General features: G+C 47.5%; 2 protein-coding genes across 2 annotated transcripts; one reads left to right on the forward strand and one right to left on the reverse strand.

Annotated features, from left to right (window-relative positions):
* The first annotated feature begins 11,804 nt into the window (after positions 1-11,804).
* LOC131289870 (mucin-19) lies at positions 11,805-18,433 on the forward strand. The gene is made up of 6 exons (XM_058319208.1): positions 11,805-12,352; positions 12,760-12,854; positions 13,166-17,322; positions 17,462-17,632; positions 17,716-17,868; positions 17,938-18,433. Exons 1-6 carry the CDS (start codon positions 12,174-12,176, stop codon positions 18,085-18,087), a joined length of 4,905 nt encoding a protein of 1,634 aa, XP_058175191.1. The 5' UTR covers positions 11,805-12,173; the 3' UTR covers positions 18,088-18,433.
* A 947-nt stretch (positions 18,434-19,380) lies between these two features.
* Positions 19,381-20,033, reverse strand: LOC131287898 (BET1 homolog). Its single transcript, XM_058316991.1, has one exon. It carries the CDS (start codon positions 19,854-19,856, stop codon positions 19,506-19,508), a length of 351 nt encoding a protein of 116 aa, XP_058172974.1. The 5' UTR covers positions 19,857-20,033; the 3' UTR covers positions 19,381-19,505.
* Between the last annotated feature and the right edge of the window lie 120 nt (positions 20,034-20,153).

The raw sequence follows: 20,153 nt of genomic DNA on the forward strand, positions 1-20,153 counted from the left end.
ATTGCTTCAGCCGGTCACTTATATACTACCTGTACCTTTTTTCGCTTCGGACATGACTTTTCTGCCTCGATTGACCTTCATGAACCGGGCTAATACGGATACGGACAAGCGTGAATGGATTGTAATAAGAAAATAAAGGTAAGTTTTACGGTTTACATTTGATTCAATCGAGTAAACGGAGAAAATTGTGCATTGAATAATGGAAAAATTGGTATTATTGGTTACATATCTTACTTAGTCAAAAAGGTAGGAAAAGTTCTATTCGTCATGCACACAGATGAAGCTTCTGCTCAAATTCGAAAAGAGGAGGAACATGGTTTCCATGATGGAAACATCTACCAACAATAAATATAAGTATCGCGCACGCTTCCTATTGTTTTGTTCAGTGTATACCTGAACATACACTGGAGGAAACAAGAATAGCACCACCCTGTTTTTTGCCAATATTTTTTATATTTCCATAAAATTGGAGCTTTTTCGAGTTTGGTACGTTATTACAATCAGTTTCACAACTTTCCAGTGGATTACGGACGCTTTAATGTGGAGAATTACCGTTTAAACCGAAAAAAGCCTGAAAATGGGGAGGAAATAAAAATAGCACCACTTTGGTTTTCTGTTCAACGATTGAAGATATTTAAAAAACTAATCATCTTAAATGAGTTTTTAAGATATTAGTAGTTAGTACGCAACCTAAACTATAGAAATTGAATATTATTAGTCGTGTGTTATTTGATTTTCCAAGCCATTTAGAAGCCATGTGTCAGGAACAGCATCGCTTCGTTAAAACCGAGCTAAACATCAAAACTGACCATGATAGCAGAGGGCTGTTCCCTGAAAATCGGTCTAAAAACCTTTCGATTACATATCATAGCAGTAGGGTTGATGAAACATTTCGGTAACGACGGCCACAAGGACCAACGCAGGAGTGAAACCCAGCTTACGGAGATGGATATGCGAATAATTTATAAATAAGGAGCAAACCAGTGACGAATAGTGATTCTAAATTATGCAGAATTCAACTTAAGGTGCCAACAAGACATTTGCAGCAAATTACGTTGAACGGGGAAAACTACAAGTAGCCACAAAGATTCCGCAAGTCCAACATGACAGAGCGACATGCATTGAATCGGTTCAAATTCGCTTTAAGGTATACTTGTTGCAGCGACACATGAAAAAAGTTCTTTTCAGGCTAAATAAGTTCATTCTTGGTTTCCTACATGTTTGACAATACTTTTACCTAGATTTTCAACTAGAACCTGGTGTTAAAATGAGCCGGAACGTTGGTGGTGTTAAACCATTGATATGGGGAGTTCTCTCACTGCAACGAAAGCTTACCTTGCCATGCATCTGACTGAGAATGAAGTTTGATGTACTAGAAACAAGATTAATTGAACAAAATTAAACTTGGATGAGCTTAGACTTCGTTTTTCAATAAAAATGTACCGGATTCCATGAGTTGATGTTAACTACAGGTTGGATTCCTGATATAAGAATGGAGCTATCAAGGTGGCCAGCAGGCTTTTTGTATCCTAATCTCATAAAAAAACCTTTGGTCTATTCATGGTCATCGTGGTTGACTTCAAATGTCAAACAATGAAGCAATAATTACGTGCTAATTCGTATTCGTGAATGCTGGGAGCGCCATGAGCAGAACTCTCTGAAAAAAATGTATTTTGTACCTCTAAATTACCGCGTATTGAAGGGATTAGATACCAATACTCTTATATTTACTAATAAAATCATTAAAGTATATTTTAATTGAGGTTTTGTAAGAATAGCTTCAATTGCTGAACGAAAATCCAAAGTGGTGCTATTTTTATTTCCTCCCTGTTTTCATGACTTATTTGGTTTTAACGTTATTAGCCCACATGAATACGATCGTAATCCACTGGAAAGTTGTAAAATTGATTGTAATAACGTACCAAACTCGAAAAAGCTCCAACTTTAACGAAATATAACAAATATTGGCAAAAAACAGGGTGGTGCTATTCTTGTTTCCTCCAGTGTATTGTTTAGATTGAGAAAATTACAACAACAACCGTATCGCAACATACCTGGCATTCCGCAACGGTCCCACGTTCCAGATCTGAATCAGACATTTGCGCGGCACTGATGACGATAGCTGCTCGCACGTGTAATAATCGTCGAAACCGGACTTGCAGGCGATGGCTAGAATCTGATCCATCGCTGCGTCATCACCCTCGTCGCTTGGGATGGGCAACCAATCGAGAGCCGTCACGGGGCCACCACAGTAAAAAATCGGCTCACCATCGAGCACCTCGCCTTGAAAAGTGAACAGCTGGCGCCAATTGTCGGACGCTCGCAATTTGTACGGCTCACCGTAGAGCTTGGCGTAGCGTCGCTGAAACCGAAGCGAATGGACCGAGCGCGGAAGGTATTCACGGATGGCGAGCATCTGCAGGAAGCGAACGTCCACATCGGGTTGAAGCTGCGGGAATAGCTGCCGGCTGCCGTAGTGTTCCCGATGAAACTTAAACATCCACTGGATGGTGGTGAACTGGATGTTATTCCGCTGCGCCCTCAGCTCGGCGGCTTCAGCCTGGACCACTGGAAGAGATAGTGCAGGTTAACCATACCTATTATTTACTACACTAAGGAAGTATTAGAAAAAACACCTACTTTCTTTGTACACTTCTCCCTCGTCGGCCAACACAGACGTCTCGTTCAGAGCCTCATCCCCGTCTGAGGCTCGATTTTTCGATCGTTTCGTAGCCTTAGCATTCTTAGGAGCGCCCTTTTTCGCCGGTTGCTTTCGTTTCCACTTTCCATCGTCGTCTGCGTCTTCGAGGTCTTCTTCTTTGATCGTTGCATCCATGTCGGAGCTACTGCTCGCACCATCGTCTCGCATTTCACTGTCAAACGCAACATTTGTGTCGCTTTCATTGTCGCTCGGTACGTTTTGCACGGAGCCCAATTCCATCTGATGCACCTGGCGTACATGGTCGTACATTCGCATCTGGTTCGCCTCCTGATGCTGGCATATTGCACACTCGTAGAATGGTGCCGTACTCGCGGCGTAGGGACAGAGTTTACTGTGGCTTCTCATTATTTCCTCGGACGTTCCGACAAAGAAGCAGCCCTTGTGCCTGCAGGTCGTCTGCCCCGTGTTCTTCATGTCCTTCAGCCAGCTGATTAGCAAACCCTTGCTTATCATACGGTTTGTAACTTTTATGAGTAGCTGTAAACACAACATAAAAGGAAAAGATGTTCTATAGAATAGGTTTGATGAATGAATTGTCTCTTTCGTGAAAAGTTACCTGCTTTGGTTCTTCAATCGTTTCTCGTGCAAGCTTTCTTATCTTTTTTTCGGCACTGAAATGTAAAAACAATGAACATCGAACGCAAACACACAACCTTTTAGGGTAATTTCATATGAGTTACATACCACTTAACGGATCGACGCTTCTTTCTTCCGCTCGCCGTCAGTTGAGTAGCTTCATCTCCGCTAGGGCCGCTGGAAAGCACCGGCTGTGCTGGAGCCTGCTCGGCGGCCTCCTTTAAACGCTGCTCCCGTAGAACGTGACAGTGCAACGATTGATGAGTCGCAAAGCTGACGGCCTTCATCTTTCGTCCGCAGTGCTCGCAGGTCACCTTGGTCGCCTCTATGGCCTCCTTCGGCATCCCACACGTTCGCAAATGGGACGCCATGCCCAAGTGCGACTTCTTCACCTGGCTACACTTCTCGCAGATGACCTCCGACCGTCGGTTGGTTTTCATAAACCGGTATATGGCATTCCCGACCGCTTTCACGTCCTTCAGATCGATCGGCTCATCGATGCCCTCGCGGAACGCTACCCCATTGTGGAACGCAAAGTGTTCCTGCCACGCTGACCGGTGCAGTTCCTTGCCGCAGTTACCGCATTTGTACACCGTCGCGTCCGATGGACTGGGGTTTAGCGATTGCCTCGCCGATATCGTTACGCCCGTGGGGTCCATCCTTGTGGCGCTACCCCCGACGATGCCTGCAGATCCTGCTGGGGTTTGTCGTGCGCTGTTCGAAGAAGCCGTACGTTGGTACCGTACGTTGATCACCTCTAGGACGCGTGGTCGGCCCGCCGAATCGGAATCGTCCTCCGTATCGATCTCGCTGATAATGAACTGCTCATCTGTATTGGGGGCTTTAGAGATTTTGGAAGCTTTAGAGCGTTTGAAAGAGGTAGCAGCACGTCGTGTACGAGAGCCAGCAGCACTTGTGACGTCGTCGATGGTGCTGGTGGTGGACGATGCGGTGATGGTGGGTGTATCGGAAACCGAATCCGCACCTCGCCCACCACGAGGAGTGGAGCGTTTCTTGCGCTTCAATTTGCGCCGCTTAGCAGCACGCGTGGCACGTCCGCTTCGCCGGGAAGAGGCATCAGAGGACAAATCGGCTGCTGCTTCCCTAGTGCTACCGCCACTGCTGCTGCTGCTAGATATACTTCGCTTATTTAATCTACTACTGCTACCCCTCGTATTCTCCCGGGGATAAGCAGGTTGTTTTTTAAACAAATGTGATGCTACTTGATGAGTCTTTTGTACGCCTACTTCGACAGTTTGGAGATCGTGCCTGCTAGGATGATGTCGAGTGTCACCGTCTCCATCAACACTTGTAACTTGTCTTTTTTTCCCCATTCGCCCAACTTTTCTGGTATTGCTTTTCAGCTCTTCTGTTATCGTTTGGTTGCTAGTATTATTTTTCGACGTTAACTCTAATTGTTCTGTAGCGCTTTGTGTCACTGTCGAGGCTTTTACCACTTCATCTTCCCGTTCCTGAGTGCTAGGACGCTCCACAGCAGAAAATCCATCGGTAGAGCAATCGGATACCACCTCGTTCGATACGGGTGCTTCGGAACTATCGAATACGGGCGGCGATGGAGGTTTTATGTGCTGAAGAATCGTTTTCCGCTTCGCGGCCGGCCTTGTGGTCGATGTAGCAGGCGAACTCTTCGCAGGTCGCTTCTTGCCCTTTTTTCTTGTACTTTTATTCGTGCTGCTAACGGGCTCTCGAGAAGTTCTGCTTGATGTTTGTTCCATCTCTTTTTCTCCCGAATGCAACACTTCGCTCACCGGCAACGGTTCCGGTTCAAAGATTTCCCTTGTATCGATAGCCTCTTCTTCAGGTATGGTCGTAGCTTCCACGCACAAAGTGTCAGAAACTGTATCGCTTTGATCGTTGACGGTATTGGGTGTATCACAGATTGTATCGCAGTCCTCTAGGGACGCTTCCGCGGGAGTTTCGTCTACTAACTCCAGTAAACGTGCAGTTGGACGTTCAACTACAGATGGTCCTATCGTTTGTTCTGCTTCAGGCTGCTGCCGATCATCAAACGTAGACTGCATAGGTGAGCTTCGGGAACTTGCAGCCTCATCAGCCGAGGTGTTATCACAGATTTCATTTTTTTGTACAACTGTCTCTTCTGCAGAGTTGCGAAGGCCATCTTCAACGTCTGGAACATCGTGCCAAACGCTGGGATCAGAATGCGGTTCTTCTAGTTGGTCGTCGTGCATCTGATCAGGTACTATTTGCAGTTGTTCCGCATCTTGGGTTTGTGCTTTTTCTTCCAGTGAACCACCCTGCTTTCCCTCACTTTCGATCAAAGGCAATCTTTCCGAATCTTGTGTACTCTGCGAGTCAACATCCCTCCGTCGGGTGTCAATATCTAAGCAATCACCTAAAGATGATTTCGCAGCCCCAATTCGTCGCCCCTCTGCAGCGTCAGGTACTGGCAATTCGTCACTTGAAGCTTTGTCATTCAAATCTGGACCCACCGTTTCGTTTTCTTTTAAATTTGCTCCATCTGGCTTGTCACCGTGCTCCTTTCGACCAGTTATGTTTTGTTTGCATGCCTGATCTCTTGCCTTTGCCATTCTCTCCAAAGAGTTCAATGATTCGTTTTCCCTGCCTCCGCCTTCGGATGCCACCCCGTTGCCGGATAACTGATCAGGAGCGGGCTCTTCCCGGTGGGATTGTTTACCGGTTAGTTCAGCCATGAGCGACTTATAGTCGACATGTCGTAGCAGTAGATTGATAAATTCATCCCGTTTTCTCTTCCGCTTCTCCCGTTGGCTTATTTTTGTCACACTGTCAACCACTGTTTGCTCGCGGTTATTTCCGGAAGAAGGTGAAGGTTCCGCGTTACCCATTTCAGGATTCGTCTCATCGAAGTTGTTCCTCCCGGAATCACTTTCTGAGTCAGATTCAGTATTTTCTTCGTCTTCCGTACTACTGCCTCCTTGCTTCATCGACATTGCCATGGCGACCATTAGATCGACACCGGTAGGTTCGTGATCTTCGGCAGGTTTAGCTGGTGGCGATCTAGTACTCATGGACGAGCAACTAGGTTCGATGGAGTCGTTGGCCATCCTATCGAGATTTGTTGCTTCCACGACACTGTTATCCTTTACGGCATCATTCACCTCCATGACAGCGACGTTAGTTCGATCCCCTTCCAAACTCTCTTCTGGTATTTCTGAATTATCCATTTCAAGATGTTTCTCTAGACTTGTTTCTTCAGCTTGTGCAGTGCTGGAATCGACGAGTGTTGGTCCCGTTTCATCAATTACTGATATTTCCCGTTCTGCTGGAAGAGTCATTTCAGTGGTGTCTCCTGCAGGCGGGTCGGTTTGTTTTGTTCTATTGGTATTACATTCAGCAATCGGGGAATCTGTTTCAACCATTCCAGATGGGGTTCCTGTTTCAATAGTTTCAACGATATGTGTTTCAGCGGGCGGACTTTGTGTAGGGCTTGAAAAACTTTCCAGTAATGGTATAATTTTATCGTGGCTGCTTTGCGGCCCGGTTGTAAAAGGTTCCTCTACATTGTAGCCGATTTGTTGTCCGGGTTCAACCCTTACATCTATCGTTTCTTCCGTGGGCGCATCGTAATCATCTTGTTGATCGGGAGAATCCATTGCATCCATCGCCTCACTGATCTCCAACACACTGGGACTCGATCGATCGCTATCAATTTGCTGGTGAACAGTTGCTTCCAAGGCCGTCTCATTCAACTTCTGAAGGTCCTCCAGAATTGAATTGAATGTGCGATTTTGTTTGTCACGCTCCAACCTATCTCTATCGATACAGGAATCCGAATATCCATAGAATTCATTTATTTCCTGTCGCTGCGTATGGTGAGTCTGTACCGAGGACGTACCGTCTAATGTCGCTCTGGTGTCAGCATCTACAATAATATCATGTGATCCTCCCGCACGGCTATCTTGAGACAATGCTTCTGCCTTACGGAATATCTCTTTAGCCCTGGTGGAACTCAGTTGAAAAAGATCGCGTTTAGATTGCATGGCATTGAACGTGGGATGCGTCCGGAGATCGACAGGTTGTAAATTGTGAGAAATACCCGGTGGCAGCTTGTTCGCAGTTGAGTTAGTGGAAACGTTACCTTCCATTGGATCAGTTTTCGAACAACCAACGGGTGGAACCACTCTGCCAGCGTAGAAACGGAGGGTTTTTGGCACCGTTGGCTCGGGCGGTGATATTTTTTGGGACTCCAAATTCTTCAAAACCCTTTCACGAAGCATATCCCGTGTCTTTGGCGAACAGCCCATGGCTTTTGATTGGGTTTCGGTGGTGTTTCTAGCCACGCCAACCCCTTTTCCTGTGCTTGTATCCAACTGTTGTTTTGATTTCGCTTTATAGTGTTTGGAAGGTTGCTCGGTGGAAGAAACCGATGAACATGAGGATGAAGATAGACTGTCCTGATCAACATAACTCTTGTCGATGACAATTCTTGGAACGATACGCTGTTCGAGTGGTATGGTGGAACCGACGGAAACAGGGTGTATTATATGGGACGGACCTGCTGGTACAACGGAAACAGGCTGTATTGTATGGGACGGATTTGCTGGAACAACGGAAACGGTGACATCCGGTATCGGCAGCTTTGGTGGCATTCGATTTTCAGATATAGCGGCGGATGGGGATCGTGGTAGAACTGTGACTGTAACCAAACCCGGTGGTTCGCGTCGTTTCTCTGGAGTTGAAGGTACCGCCGTGGTCAGAGAATGAAGTGTCGAGGTGCCTTGAATAACACCACCGGTGTCGAACACATCTGCCCCTAAGGAGCCGGAGTTTTGATTGCCAGTAGGAATGGAGAACGATGGTGCAGTTGCAGAAAATGGTCCAGTGCTGTGTATAATGAGTATCTTTGGATACTGATCGCTGACTGCGGGTGGATGATCGATTGGATTAACTAACGCCGATGTCGACGTTGGTTCAATGCAGCTGTCGCTAGGTGAAAGCCTTGCAGAATCATCTTTCCTTGGAGAGAACGTCAGCTTTGGAAGGACCAAGTGCGATATAATTTCAACCTTCCGCTCGGAGCTGCCGATACCATCGGTCGCCATAGTTGTAGACGGAGTTGTCAAGTTTGGACGATCTACAGCGGAACACTCGGGAGTACCTTGATCGGGAATTGGTTTTGCGATTGCTTCTTGGTCAGCCGATGCCATTGAAGGTTGATTCGCTTTCACCTCGGTTGGTTTTGACTTCCCTTTCATTAGACTGCTCATTAACATTTTCTGTTGCGTTGGTGTGAGAAAACTGATCTTTTTTATCTTTTTGTTTGCCGTCGACGACTGCTGAGGAGGATTGGGTGGAACCGATTGAGTAACAGAAGGAACATTTCCCTTGTTGTCCGCTTCCGTCAACTGTATTGAAGTTTGTGCGTTTAATAGACTGGATGGTTTTGATTCATCGGAACAACGATCGACCGAGGGGGTTGTTTTCCCGGATGAACCTTCTGTAGTACTCGACACAACAGCGGTGTCATTTGAATGCACCTTATGTGAGGGGATTGTTGCAGAAGTATTCGCACTGGAACATTCCTTCTCAGTAGGACAATCTGATTGCTGTTTCTGGATATTAGCTTCGGGTAAAAGATGTGATGACTGATTTTGCACAAGAACATTGCATTGATTATCCAATTCCTGCGGTTTGGTAGCTGATGCATTGCTGTCGCTGGATGGAACCGTACTGGCATCGGAACGGAGCACTGTCTGCGGAACTTTTATCTGGCCCGCTGACCCCGTGGTTAACTTTTTTCCATGCGGAGGCGCCTGTTTGAACGTCGCCTTTCCAATGCTTGACTTTAAAAGTTTCGCCACGTCCGGTCCGAGACTTCCTAGATTTATTGTCCTTTTGATGGTTTTCACTGGAGCACTAAGAGTGGTCGAACCGGTTTGTGTAACTGCAACTTTTTTGATAGCATGCTTTTCTTCACTTTCTACAACAGTCGTCGATTTTGGTATTTCCATAGAAGGTTTTATGGAATGTAGCACGTTTTCTTTGTCGGTTTTAGGATCGGGAGCAGCCGCCCTTTGATGATGCTGAGTGGCGACACTTTTTTCCGGCGTTAATCCGGGAGGTAGCTCTTTAACACCCACTTGTTGCTGAAAGGAGACGACGCCTGATTGAGGAGCTTTCTGATTTTGCAACAGATCACTAGAATCCAGCGAGGTCGGGTTATGTGGTTCCTGCAGCCTACTACTACTATCATTTATCTTATCGACAACATTTCCAGCATCACATCGATTGGCCTGTTGTGCTTCGACAGTACTTCCCGATTCCGTAGGTGTATCATCCTGGTGGATATTTTTCACTTCATTTAACTTCGTTGCGACATGTTCAACAACAGCTGATGTTTGTGGTGGTAAAACAATATCCTCACTTCCTTCCAGTTCAGCGGGTGCCGGTCCTTGCGCTGTGGTTGACCTAGTATTTCTCGATATTGCCGGCTTTGCTGAAGGTAATATCGATACTTTAGGTTTAATGCGACGAAAAGCAGACGAACTGTTTCCAAAATCCTCCTTCCCGGTTTCCCTTGGCTTGGCCGTTGTCTCTATCGATGGTTGAGGTTCACAGTGTTCATCGGCATTCGGTGGTGTGGTCTTTTGCTCGCTCGATACTGCCCCACTTGATGATGCAATTTTCGATGATTTGCCGGAACCAATTTTTTTGGCTACTGCAACCGGGATGGCCTTTTTGCGTCGAAAAAGTGCTGCACCACCACCCCCTCCACTCCCACTCGGAGGTGTGTTTTGTTGCTGTTCATGTTCCATTTGAATGTTCTTGCAGCGGAGGAAGTGGAAACGGCACGATGGTGAATGGATTTGGGAACACGGCGGAAGCTGCGTTCGAGGTTGCCGAATCGACAGCTTCAGTAATATTAACTGAAGTCAAAGAAGTATACACTTGTAAAAGTAGTGGCACCAGTGGCATCAGTAGCAGCAGCAGCAGCAGTAGTAGGAAAAGAAACGCCAATTGCTTCTTGCTCTGCGGAGTGACGATAAAACCAAATTAGACCAAATACACAGGGGACTGGACTAGAACTGTACTATCTTTCGGCCGTTTTAAGTTGCACAAAACGATTTGGCTTCTTTTTTAATGAAAGCGAACATTCCGACCATGCAAGATGGAAGGAATAACACTTCAATTAAAAAGAGCTCCAAGAAGATATGGACGGTCGGAAGACAAATTGGTCAATGCACGTGGAACTTACTTTCTTACGGCAGATAATAATAATTGCAATAGATGAAGCAATATTCACATTGTATCGCACAAACTAATCTGAATATGACGCAGAAAAGAGTCAAAGGATGCAGGGGATCGAACCAACAACCTTCTTAATGGCGTGTAAAAATGCTACCAAATATGCTACGAGCTTACAACCTTCTTCACGCAGCAAAACACGATAAACTAGCAGACCCCTTTGACAGCGCTAAAAATAGCATGTAGGATTAAACGGGATCTGTCACATTTTCGCTTGATGTCAGAAGTTTGGCGAAAAACGTAACATCACCGATTTCGCTGATGTTTTTCTCGAAACACACAACATACAAAAATTCACCTTCCCAATTACCTCTTAACGATGCACGAAAACTTGGTATGAATGGCTGCAAGAAGATATGTTCCTGAGGCGATTCTATCAGCACACCATCCTCTTGCTCCGGTGGTTCTGTTTTGATTTCGATTTCATCGAGGATATCGACACAGGTTCCAGCAGCAGTACTCATAACGCGAGTTCTATTCCTTTGCTGGCGGTATTATTTAAAACGCACGCGCACACTGGAATTTTTCTGCTGCAAAACAACTACCGTCGATTGAATATTGTGTTCGAAAACAATTGCACAGTTGCACGATAAACTATTGCTCAAAAATAAAGTTGAATAAACCATAAGGGTTTCGTTTCCCTCCCCCGCTACCCCCGGGAAGTATTTTCTATCGTGGAAAACTGGTGACACTGCTTCTTTCTCTAAATTGCACAGAACGCTACACAAAATCCAAATACACTTAACATTGCACCGAATCCCCGCAAGGTTTGTTACTGTTATTTTACATTAATATTGCAGTTTCTTTAAATATTTATATTTTAATGTCCCCCTACACTTCTTGCGAAGCAAGTCCAAGATTTGTTGACGATGTTTGTGGCGAATTTATGGGAAGCGGGATATTTTCGCCATTGTGGCGAAATGAACGTCAGGTGCTCTAACGCTCTCTTGGATGACAATAATTTTTGTTTTAGTAGAAATCAAAAAACCTGTGTACGAAGTAAAATAAAGTTCAACATGAAGCCAATTAAAAAAATGTTTTTAGATAGTGAAAGTGACGATAAATCCGCAAAAAAGCTTCGAAAAGAGATAACAACAAATGAACCATTTCGCCTCGAATTCGTCATAGAAATCGCTCGGATCTTCCGATTCTGCCATGTTGGTGCCAAGCGTCGTCGACGTTTCATCAGTGTCTTGTGCAGTGTTGAGCCCTGCTTTTCGTGAAGAATTTATGAGGATAATTTCGCTAAAACCACAATTCAATGGGCAACATCGATGTGTAGGCATCAGCAGTTGGTCATTTCGATCAAGTTCGGTCAAATAGTGGGCAGTGAGTTACGAAAAATTTGCACCAAAGTTTTCACCTCTGCAGTGGGGTAGAAGTGGTAATGCGCGTCGTTCGCCATATTTGGGTAGAAGAAAACATGTTTCGGAAAAAGATTTTTCACAGTTTCCGTGCCATTATGTCGCGTGGAGTGAACTAGTAATTAGCAGCGTGTCGCATATTGTAGACAGCAATAAGTTGTGGCCAAGGAAAAGCTTAGTTTTGCCATCGATTACGACGTGCAGGAACTGGTGTTAGAGTGGCATTGTTTCGTCGAGGCGGGAATATGAGTGCAACAGAAGGTGCCGGAGGTGGGGACAAATCGTCCTCGTCCTCCGGCCCCCAGACCGTCCCTGGTGGTGCAGGGAAACCGGTGGTCACAACCGCAATTCCGATAGATTTGGCCTCGGCCTCGAAAGTGTTAGTTCGTCCGGAGAAAACAGCGATGCCTACGACAACGTACAGGTTAGTTTTTCTCCAACGCGCTCTTATCACGGGTTTATTTTTATTGTTATTTTTTTTATGCGGTTAAAATTGTCAGTGCGAGTCGGAGGCATTTTTCACCTTCCCCGTCCATGGGGGATGGAATATATGTGGCAGACTTTTCTTTGTTCTTCTACTGGGAAAAGAGATCTGAAACGTTTTTTTTACACCGAAGAATGATTTTTCTTGCAAATAAAAAAGAAATGAACTTTGTTCTCAGCATAATTGGTTTTTGAAACAAAAAAAAAACAATCAATCTGTTTTCTTTCGCTCAACTTACGAAACAAAAAACTAACCTATTCTCTTTATCTAATTCTTCACATCACGATAACTAATGGCAATGATGGCGACATGGTGGATGAAAAATAATTTCTTCGAAAACATGCCAGATTTGGCTCTACTGCCGGAAGTCAGATGCGTGTAGTCATCCCGAGCAGTGCGGCACCCCAGAATTTCTACCGTCAACCAGCGAATATCAAGCAAGGTAAGCCACACACCAGGGTTAACTATAGTGTTGGCCCATATAAGTACTTTCACCATTAATCCAGCACAAATGTTTTAGAATTTCCTACGCTTATTATATATGTTACCTTAACGCGTTACTTATACAGTTATTGAATAAAGAAAAACAAATTATTGGTTTCTTAGAAAAGATAAAGTGTCTCGTAAACATGTCTAAATCAGATGTGGGCGATATTTTGTATGCTTTTGAAAATCACCCTAAAGTCCCCATTTCGTTGAATAAAAATGTATAATATTTTTATTTACTCATCTTTTCGCCTTATGCTGTTGCAGATGCGACGACGAATCGGACTCAAATAAGTGCCATTTCGGCGGCACGTACCGTCTCGCAGACCACCTCCCTGACGGTGTCTCGTGCGCCCCAGACTACGCCAACCACCGTGTCCTACCACGTATCGAACCGTGTGTCTGCGACGCCAGTCGTGGGTGCTAGCCTGCAGGCGACGGCCCGCGCCACGACGATAAATGGCCCGATTCGCATTTCAACACCGCCGATCCAGGTCGCGACCAACAGCACGACCGCGTTCGTCCAACGGCAGGCACCGACGGTAGTACCGGCACGCAACGTCACCACCTCGTCCGCTTCGTCCGGCGCCGTCTCATCCTCGACGGCCGCCACCATCATCTCGCAGAACCAGAGTGGCCAGAGCGGTACGACGACGCTGGTACCGAATTTTCAAATGTCCACACAGCTGCTCCGAGCAAACAGTATCGCGGCGGCAACCGGAGGAACGGTGACAGGTGTGGCCCCGAGAGCCAGAGTCGTAACGCAGACGACGCTGCCTACCAACCATCATCAGGTTTCGGTGAACAGCGGAAGCGCGGGAGCAGGTTCAACGGCCGTGGTCAGCAATGTGGTGTCGGGTGGTCAGACGACGGGAGGAGCTGGTGCACCGCAAACGATCGCAATCAGTGGGGCACCGGGTGGTGGTGGTGGCGGTGGAGGTGGTGGTACCGTGACCGGTGGAAACTCCGGCGCTGGCAGTGGGCAAGCAAATCAATCACCGCAAGCGTTCGTCGCAACGCTATCGGCCGTTCTTCAAGCACCTCGGCAAGTATCCACGCTGGTTTACACGAACAACAGTAACGCCCAGCAATACACGATCGGACCGAACCAGCAGAGGCTTGCTCTGGCCACCACATTGTCACCACAGCGGCCTCCCCAAGCAACCACCGTCACGACGGGCATCCGACCCACGATTCAGCGACTCCCGACAACGGCAGCGAACATTCGCGTCAGCAACGGAAGCCTCAACTTCCGTCCACCGGTGCTTGCGTCCACCACGGTGCTGACAACGATCGCATCGGGAGGTGCGGGTACGGTCGGCACTGTTACCACTACCCAGCAGCAACAGCAGCAACAACAGCAACAGATCCAACGCCCGGTGGTTACGGCGACCGGTGGTGCGACCGCCATCTCGAACAGCATCCCGGCGCGCATCATCCAAGTGCAAAATCCGCAGAGTGGTACGACGGGTACGGCGCAGATTGTAAATGGCCGCATCCAGACCAACCTGCTCAACATCCAACCGTTGATCGTGGCGAGCAACAATCGACTGCCCCAGAGTGCACTTCAACCTGGGCTGACGATTGCACAGGTTGGCAAGCTGACACCGGTGGCGACCGGAGGCGGTGGAGGAGCCGGAACCGGTGCTAACATTGGTGCCGCCGATGGAAGCCTCGGTACAACCACCCTGCAGACCGCTTCCGGACAACAGATCGTCGTCAGTACCGGTGGGGTCGGCGGAGGTGGATCCACCTCGGCGGCCATTCTTGCCGGGAGTCTCATCGCCACGAACCAATCCGGCGCTGGCGTTGGAGGTGCCGTCTCGCAGCAGCAATCGGCCTCGGGACAAATCACGCAGATTGTTAACGTCAATGCTCCGACGGTGGTTTCCGTTGCGGGAGGAACGGGAGGTTCCAATCAGTCGCAACAGCAACAGATTGTGACCGTGAGTCAAGCAACGGGAGTTGGCGCTTCATCGGGAGGTGGAGCAACCGTGATACCCCTTCCACTGGCCCTCACGAGTGCCCGAAGCGTCGGTGGCGGTACTACCGGCCACAGTCCGCTTAGCATAGTCACGGGAGGGATAGTGCGTACGGCTGCTGCCGGTGGTGCTGGTGTTACCGGAGTGGCCACTTCCCTCTCCTCGGTGCTTCCGATCGCGAAGGTCACCCCGCAACAACAGCAAACTTTAGTTTCGTTGGAATCGTCGAGCGTCGGAGGAGGAGGTGGAGTTGTAACACAGCATTACTCAGTGGCGGGAGGAGTCGGTACGGCTAGCGGTGGTACTGGTCCGTCGCTTTACATACAGACACGTCCCCAGCCTCAAGGTACGACAACGGGTACGATCATTGCAGCCACTGGAGGTGCCGGATCGGCTCCGGGTGGTGGTAGCGCGAAAGGAAACACGACACTCAGTGTCGTTTCCTCCTCCTCTGTCCTCGGCGGTGTTGGTAGTGGTGGAGGTGGTGGTGGTGGTTCATCTGCATCAGCCACCACCTTCCTGCCGACGTCCACGTTCTATTACGAGCGATTAACATCATCTCCTGCGACGAGCAACAGTAGCAGCAACGTTCCTTCTTCGAGCACTTCGGCAGTATCGTCTGCATCGTCCTCTGGTGCGGGCTCCTCAACGGTCACGCTTGTGCAGAGTGCCTCGGCGGCATCGTCGTCCGCCGCCACCATTACGACAACGAGTGCAATCAGTGGGCCCGTTTTCTCCATCCCTTCATCCTCGAGTGTGATCAGCAGCGGAAGTTCGGGTAGCACCACAACGGTAGTGACTGTGGCAGGCGGTGCCGGTAGTGGAGGTAGTGTCAATCCTACCCTCACGCCCTACGGAACGTCAGGTTCATTTGCGATCGTACAGGCGAGTGCCGCCACACTTCCTTCATCATCGTCGTCGGCGGCGAACGCTGGAGGCCGGACGGCTACGCTCACTTCCGGGCCGATCCATGGTATCGTCCCCGCTTCGATCCAAGGCAGCAGTGCCACCGTCACCGGTAGTATCGTATCCGTCTCGCAACAGTCGGGCGCTGCCGGTGGTGGTGCGCCTTCGGCGACGCAAATCGTACCGATCCGGTTCCATCCGCAGCTGATCGTCGACAGCAGTGGACAGACGCAGCAGATAATCGTCTCAAGCGGCGCATCCGGTGCTAACATTGTCCCGCTCATTCCGGTCAGTGGAAATCGGAACACCGTGGGGAATAATAACACCACCACCACGGCGACCGTTGTGGCCACCTCGAAGCAACAGCAACACCACCAACAAGAATCACCCCAATCGAGCATCCTGCGTAAACGAGCTCTTGTCGAAAGTGTCGCCCTCAAGACGACACCGGTGGTGAAGGATCTCACCCAGGCACTGATGGTGGTGGAACGGGAACGGGAGCAGCAGGAAGCCCAACTACAATTCCTACAACAGCATCAGCAGCAGCAACAGCAGCAACAACACCATCAGCATCTGGTCACGGATCTACGTGATATGGCTGGTACGCCACCATTGTCCCACTCACGGCCACCCTCTACCGATGGCTCGACGACAGTCAGCGCCACCTCGAGTCCGGGGCTAGACGAGCAGGAAGAGGAGGAGGTGCGGGCACAAGCGTACGCTAACCGGAACAGTAATGCCATATCGGGCGACGGTCACTTTAAACCGGTCCAAGGCGAACTGCACTACCTTCAGCAACCGAGAGATATAATGTCCCTTCATTGCACGGAAAGCTTCCCAACGAACCTCGGCACGACGACACTCACAGTGGTCCCGATTGCGAACCACACGGTTGTGAGTGTGGCGGCCAGTAGCAAAAACGGTGACTACGAGCAGACCCCACGTAAAAAGGCACGCAAACAATTGCATCTACCGATGTCGGAAACAGGGGGTGCCACGTTGAAAACAATAAGCACCACCGGTGTCGTATCATCAGCCTCGACCGCAAACAACAGCACACATCAAACGGCATCGACGACGACGACTACGACGACACTGTTCGTGGCGGACAGTCCTAAGGCCGAAGCGACGCCAAAAGCGACGGATGAAGAACGGATGGATACGAGTGGTTCCGGTATCGTGGTGCTTGGTACCGTTCCTTCATCCTCCTCGGCGTCGTCATCGTCCTCGTCATCATCATCGTCGTCGTCATCGGTTGCCGGTCAAATGGTGTCCTCGCAGGCCGTAGCAGGTGGCAAGCATAACAGTTTAAACGTCGTTGGTTCGGTCACCACGTCAACGATGGCCAACTCTTCCACCATCAGCAGCAGCAGCAATAGCACAACTAATGTTCGGATGGATCCACCGGTCGTTTCTTCATCCTCCACGGCACATACAGCGGTACCACAATCGCAGGCACCTGGAACCACCGTTGTGGTGGCAGCGTCGAAATCGAGCACTGCGCTACGAAAAAATAACAATTACAGTTTACTTCAGGTTAGTTTATTTGGCTTTCCATGGCAGGCTCTGATGCAAAAATCATTCTGCATCCAAAAATGCTTGCATGGCAGGAGTAGGCCATACACCTACATTAGTTAATAACTCCGTTCACTAAATCCGTTTTCCGGTTTTGCAGTCGTACAAACAAACATGGAAAGCGGCCAACAATCACTTCCAGCGGTACACGGATGTGAAGCAGCGCGAGGAACGGCGCCCGACGGTCATGGACATCGCCAACCAGTCGCATATCCTGCAGAAGGTGAATGGCTGGAAGATTTACCACCTCAGCGCGCAGATAGAGGATTTGGTAAGTTTTACTAGTGTTGCTGGTAGCGAGTTTTATTTTCTACTATAGTGATAAACATGTTACATTAAATCCTTCATTTATAGTGCAATCTTGAATCTCAAGCTTACGGTAATCTGGGTCAGATGCTACGTGCGATGGAAAGTGCCAGCAGTGCTAATGGTGGGGCGAGTAGTAGCAGCTCTAGCAGTTCGGTAAAATCTAGCACCGATATTGAGCGAATCAATGAACTGTTAAAGGTTAGTCACCACACATCGGGGATAGACAAAATTAAACTAACTTTGTATTAATTTTTCTCTCTCCTCCAGGGTAACATGCAGCGAAGCAAAATTGTCATGGACGGCATCAACGAGGCGCGGGTGCAGATTATGAAAATCTTCAAACACAAACCGCACGTTTCCGATATTCTGGTGCGATGCGCCTCAAAGCGCAACGTTAAAAAGCGAGAGAAAACTTAAGCCGGTTGAACTCATTTGTCATTCTTCAAGATTTGTACAGAAACCATATTTTTGTGTAGCTGCATTTAAAATCAACTTAAAATGATTTTATTTTTCGGTTATATTTTTGCAAAGTCTATATTTGAAAAATGGATAACAAGGTTACAGTTCCATTATAGCTTGACACCTTTTTTGTATATCATTATGTATCAAAAAAGTGTTGTTGTTTGAAATCTTCGCTCAATTAGTGAAAAAAGCACTCGTTGGTGGAGCGGCTGAGACGTTTGTGATTAGTATTACGCATAGTCATCGTAGGCCCTCCGTCCACAGGGACAGCAGAATTTTGTATAGGTTTTATTTCGAGCGAATCATAGGAAGGTAATTAGGATCTCTCCTCAAAAATGTGTACAGCTTCCGTTCGCCGACGGCGGTCGAACGTTTTCTCCCGATTTCGGGGGTTATTCTCCCTAGGCTTAAATAGTAGGCGATTGAATTTGCTGGTGGAATAATTGTAGTGGATTATTTTAATCAAAGCAACTGTACGCATGCACGGAGAAGACAACAACGAGCACGGTGTACCAATCACGCACGTGGCTCGATGGAGAATCTCCATCCTTCCAGGATGGTACGTTTTCTCTCGTGCGTTAGATTGTGTCATAGTTAGGCTTGCGGTTTGATTTACCTTTCCGTCAAAACACCACATCAAGAAGGGTGATAGGTTTTAGAAAAATTTAATTTTGTTTTTCTCTATTGATAAATACAAATAAAAAACTTCTCTTGTTTGAACACACGTTTTGCAAAAACACAACCTTCTCTCATTGTAAAAATACCGCACTGCGAAGGGGATGAATATAAAAATCTCCGTTGTTTTCCGCTTTTCTGTTACCAATGTTGCATTGAAGAATTTAACGGTAAAAAATATGTGTGATACAAAGGAGAAGGGCAGAAATGCAATCCGTAGATGTACATAGATATTATTTTTAACAGTTGAGATCGATTGCTTGCAAAGACCCTTATTGATCTTTGTACAGAAACTGCAGACTCGTATTGTAAGGCATCCCATCCCCATCGAAAGTGTATGAAAAAAACATGAAGAAAAGCCCCTTTAGCGTTGCAGTAGTGAACCGATCGGTTCGAAAGTGCTTTAGGTCATAAGTAAGCGAAGTTTGAAAATAAATTAAGAAAACGACAAATTGAAACCATAAAACGGTCATAGCGTAGCTGTTCTTCAGATGACATGGGGTGGGCTTTCGGTCGACTTGGGTTTGATGTACGATAAATTGCTTTCTGAAACTATCACACATACACATCGGTTTATAATTTGAAATACGTTTTTCTCGTAACATAGTTTTAAAGACTTTATAGATCATGTATAAATCGCGTTGGTTGGTTTGTAAATACAGGAAGAAAAACAAAAAATACATAAATTGATTTCACTATTATCGCAGCTTCAGTATGAGGAATAACACAAAAAACACGGCCATTACGAACAGGAACATGTAGCACATGTAGTTCCGGTGGCCTCCCTTGCCCAGCCGTACGACTCGATTGATAGTGTTCGACATGAAGCCTCCAGTCCGATCCATATCCTCGTCGATGCCACGCAGAAGACGATCCTGGTACCGTACTTCGTTCCCGATGTCGATCGTTAGCGATTTAAGGGCTCCGATTTTACCCTTCAACTCTTCGGCCATCCGCTCGTTTTCTTCCTCCAGTGCGTCATGGCTAGCGTTGCTTGGGCCAGGCTGTTGCGGAACCGGCTGGTAATTGTGGCCCTGCGAGCGACGCATTTTTCCACCTAAACCTGTTCCGCTGAAGTTCGCCACTTCGTTGCCGTTTCGTTTGGTAAGCAGATTCGTTTCCGTTTATCGTGGACTCCCTTGCGTTTTTCTCCCACGAGAACTTCCTAAACACCAGGGAAGGATGGTATGCACTGCTCCTTTAATTTGACCACTTGATAACATATGTTTTTTGGCAGTTTAGAGAAATAATTTATCGTCTACGATGCAATGTTTACAATCTACAATTTTTCGACTACGTGTTTTGCGTCAACGATCATTATTCCCAAGATGGTTACATACTTATTG

The sequence above is a fragment of the Anopheles ziemanni genome, chromosome 3, assembly GCF_943734765.1.
Source record: "Anopheles ziemanni chromosome 3, idAnoZiCoDA_A2_x.2, whole genome shotgun sequence".
In the NCBI taxonomy this organism is placed as follows: Eukaryota; Metazoa; Arthropoda; class Insecta; order Diptera; family Culicidae; genus Anopheles; species Anopheles ziemanni.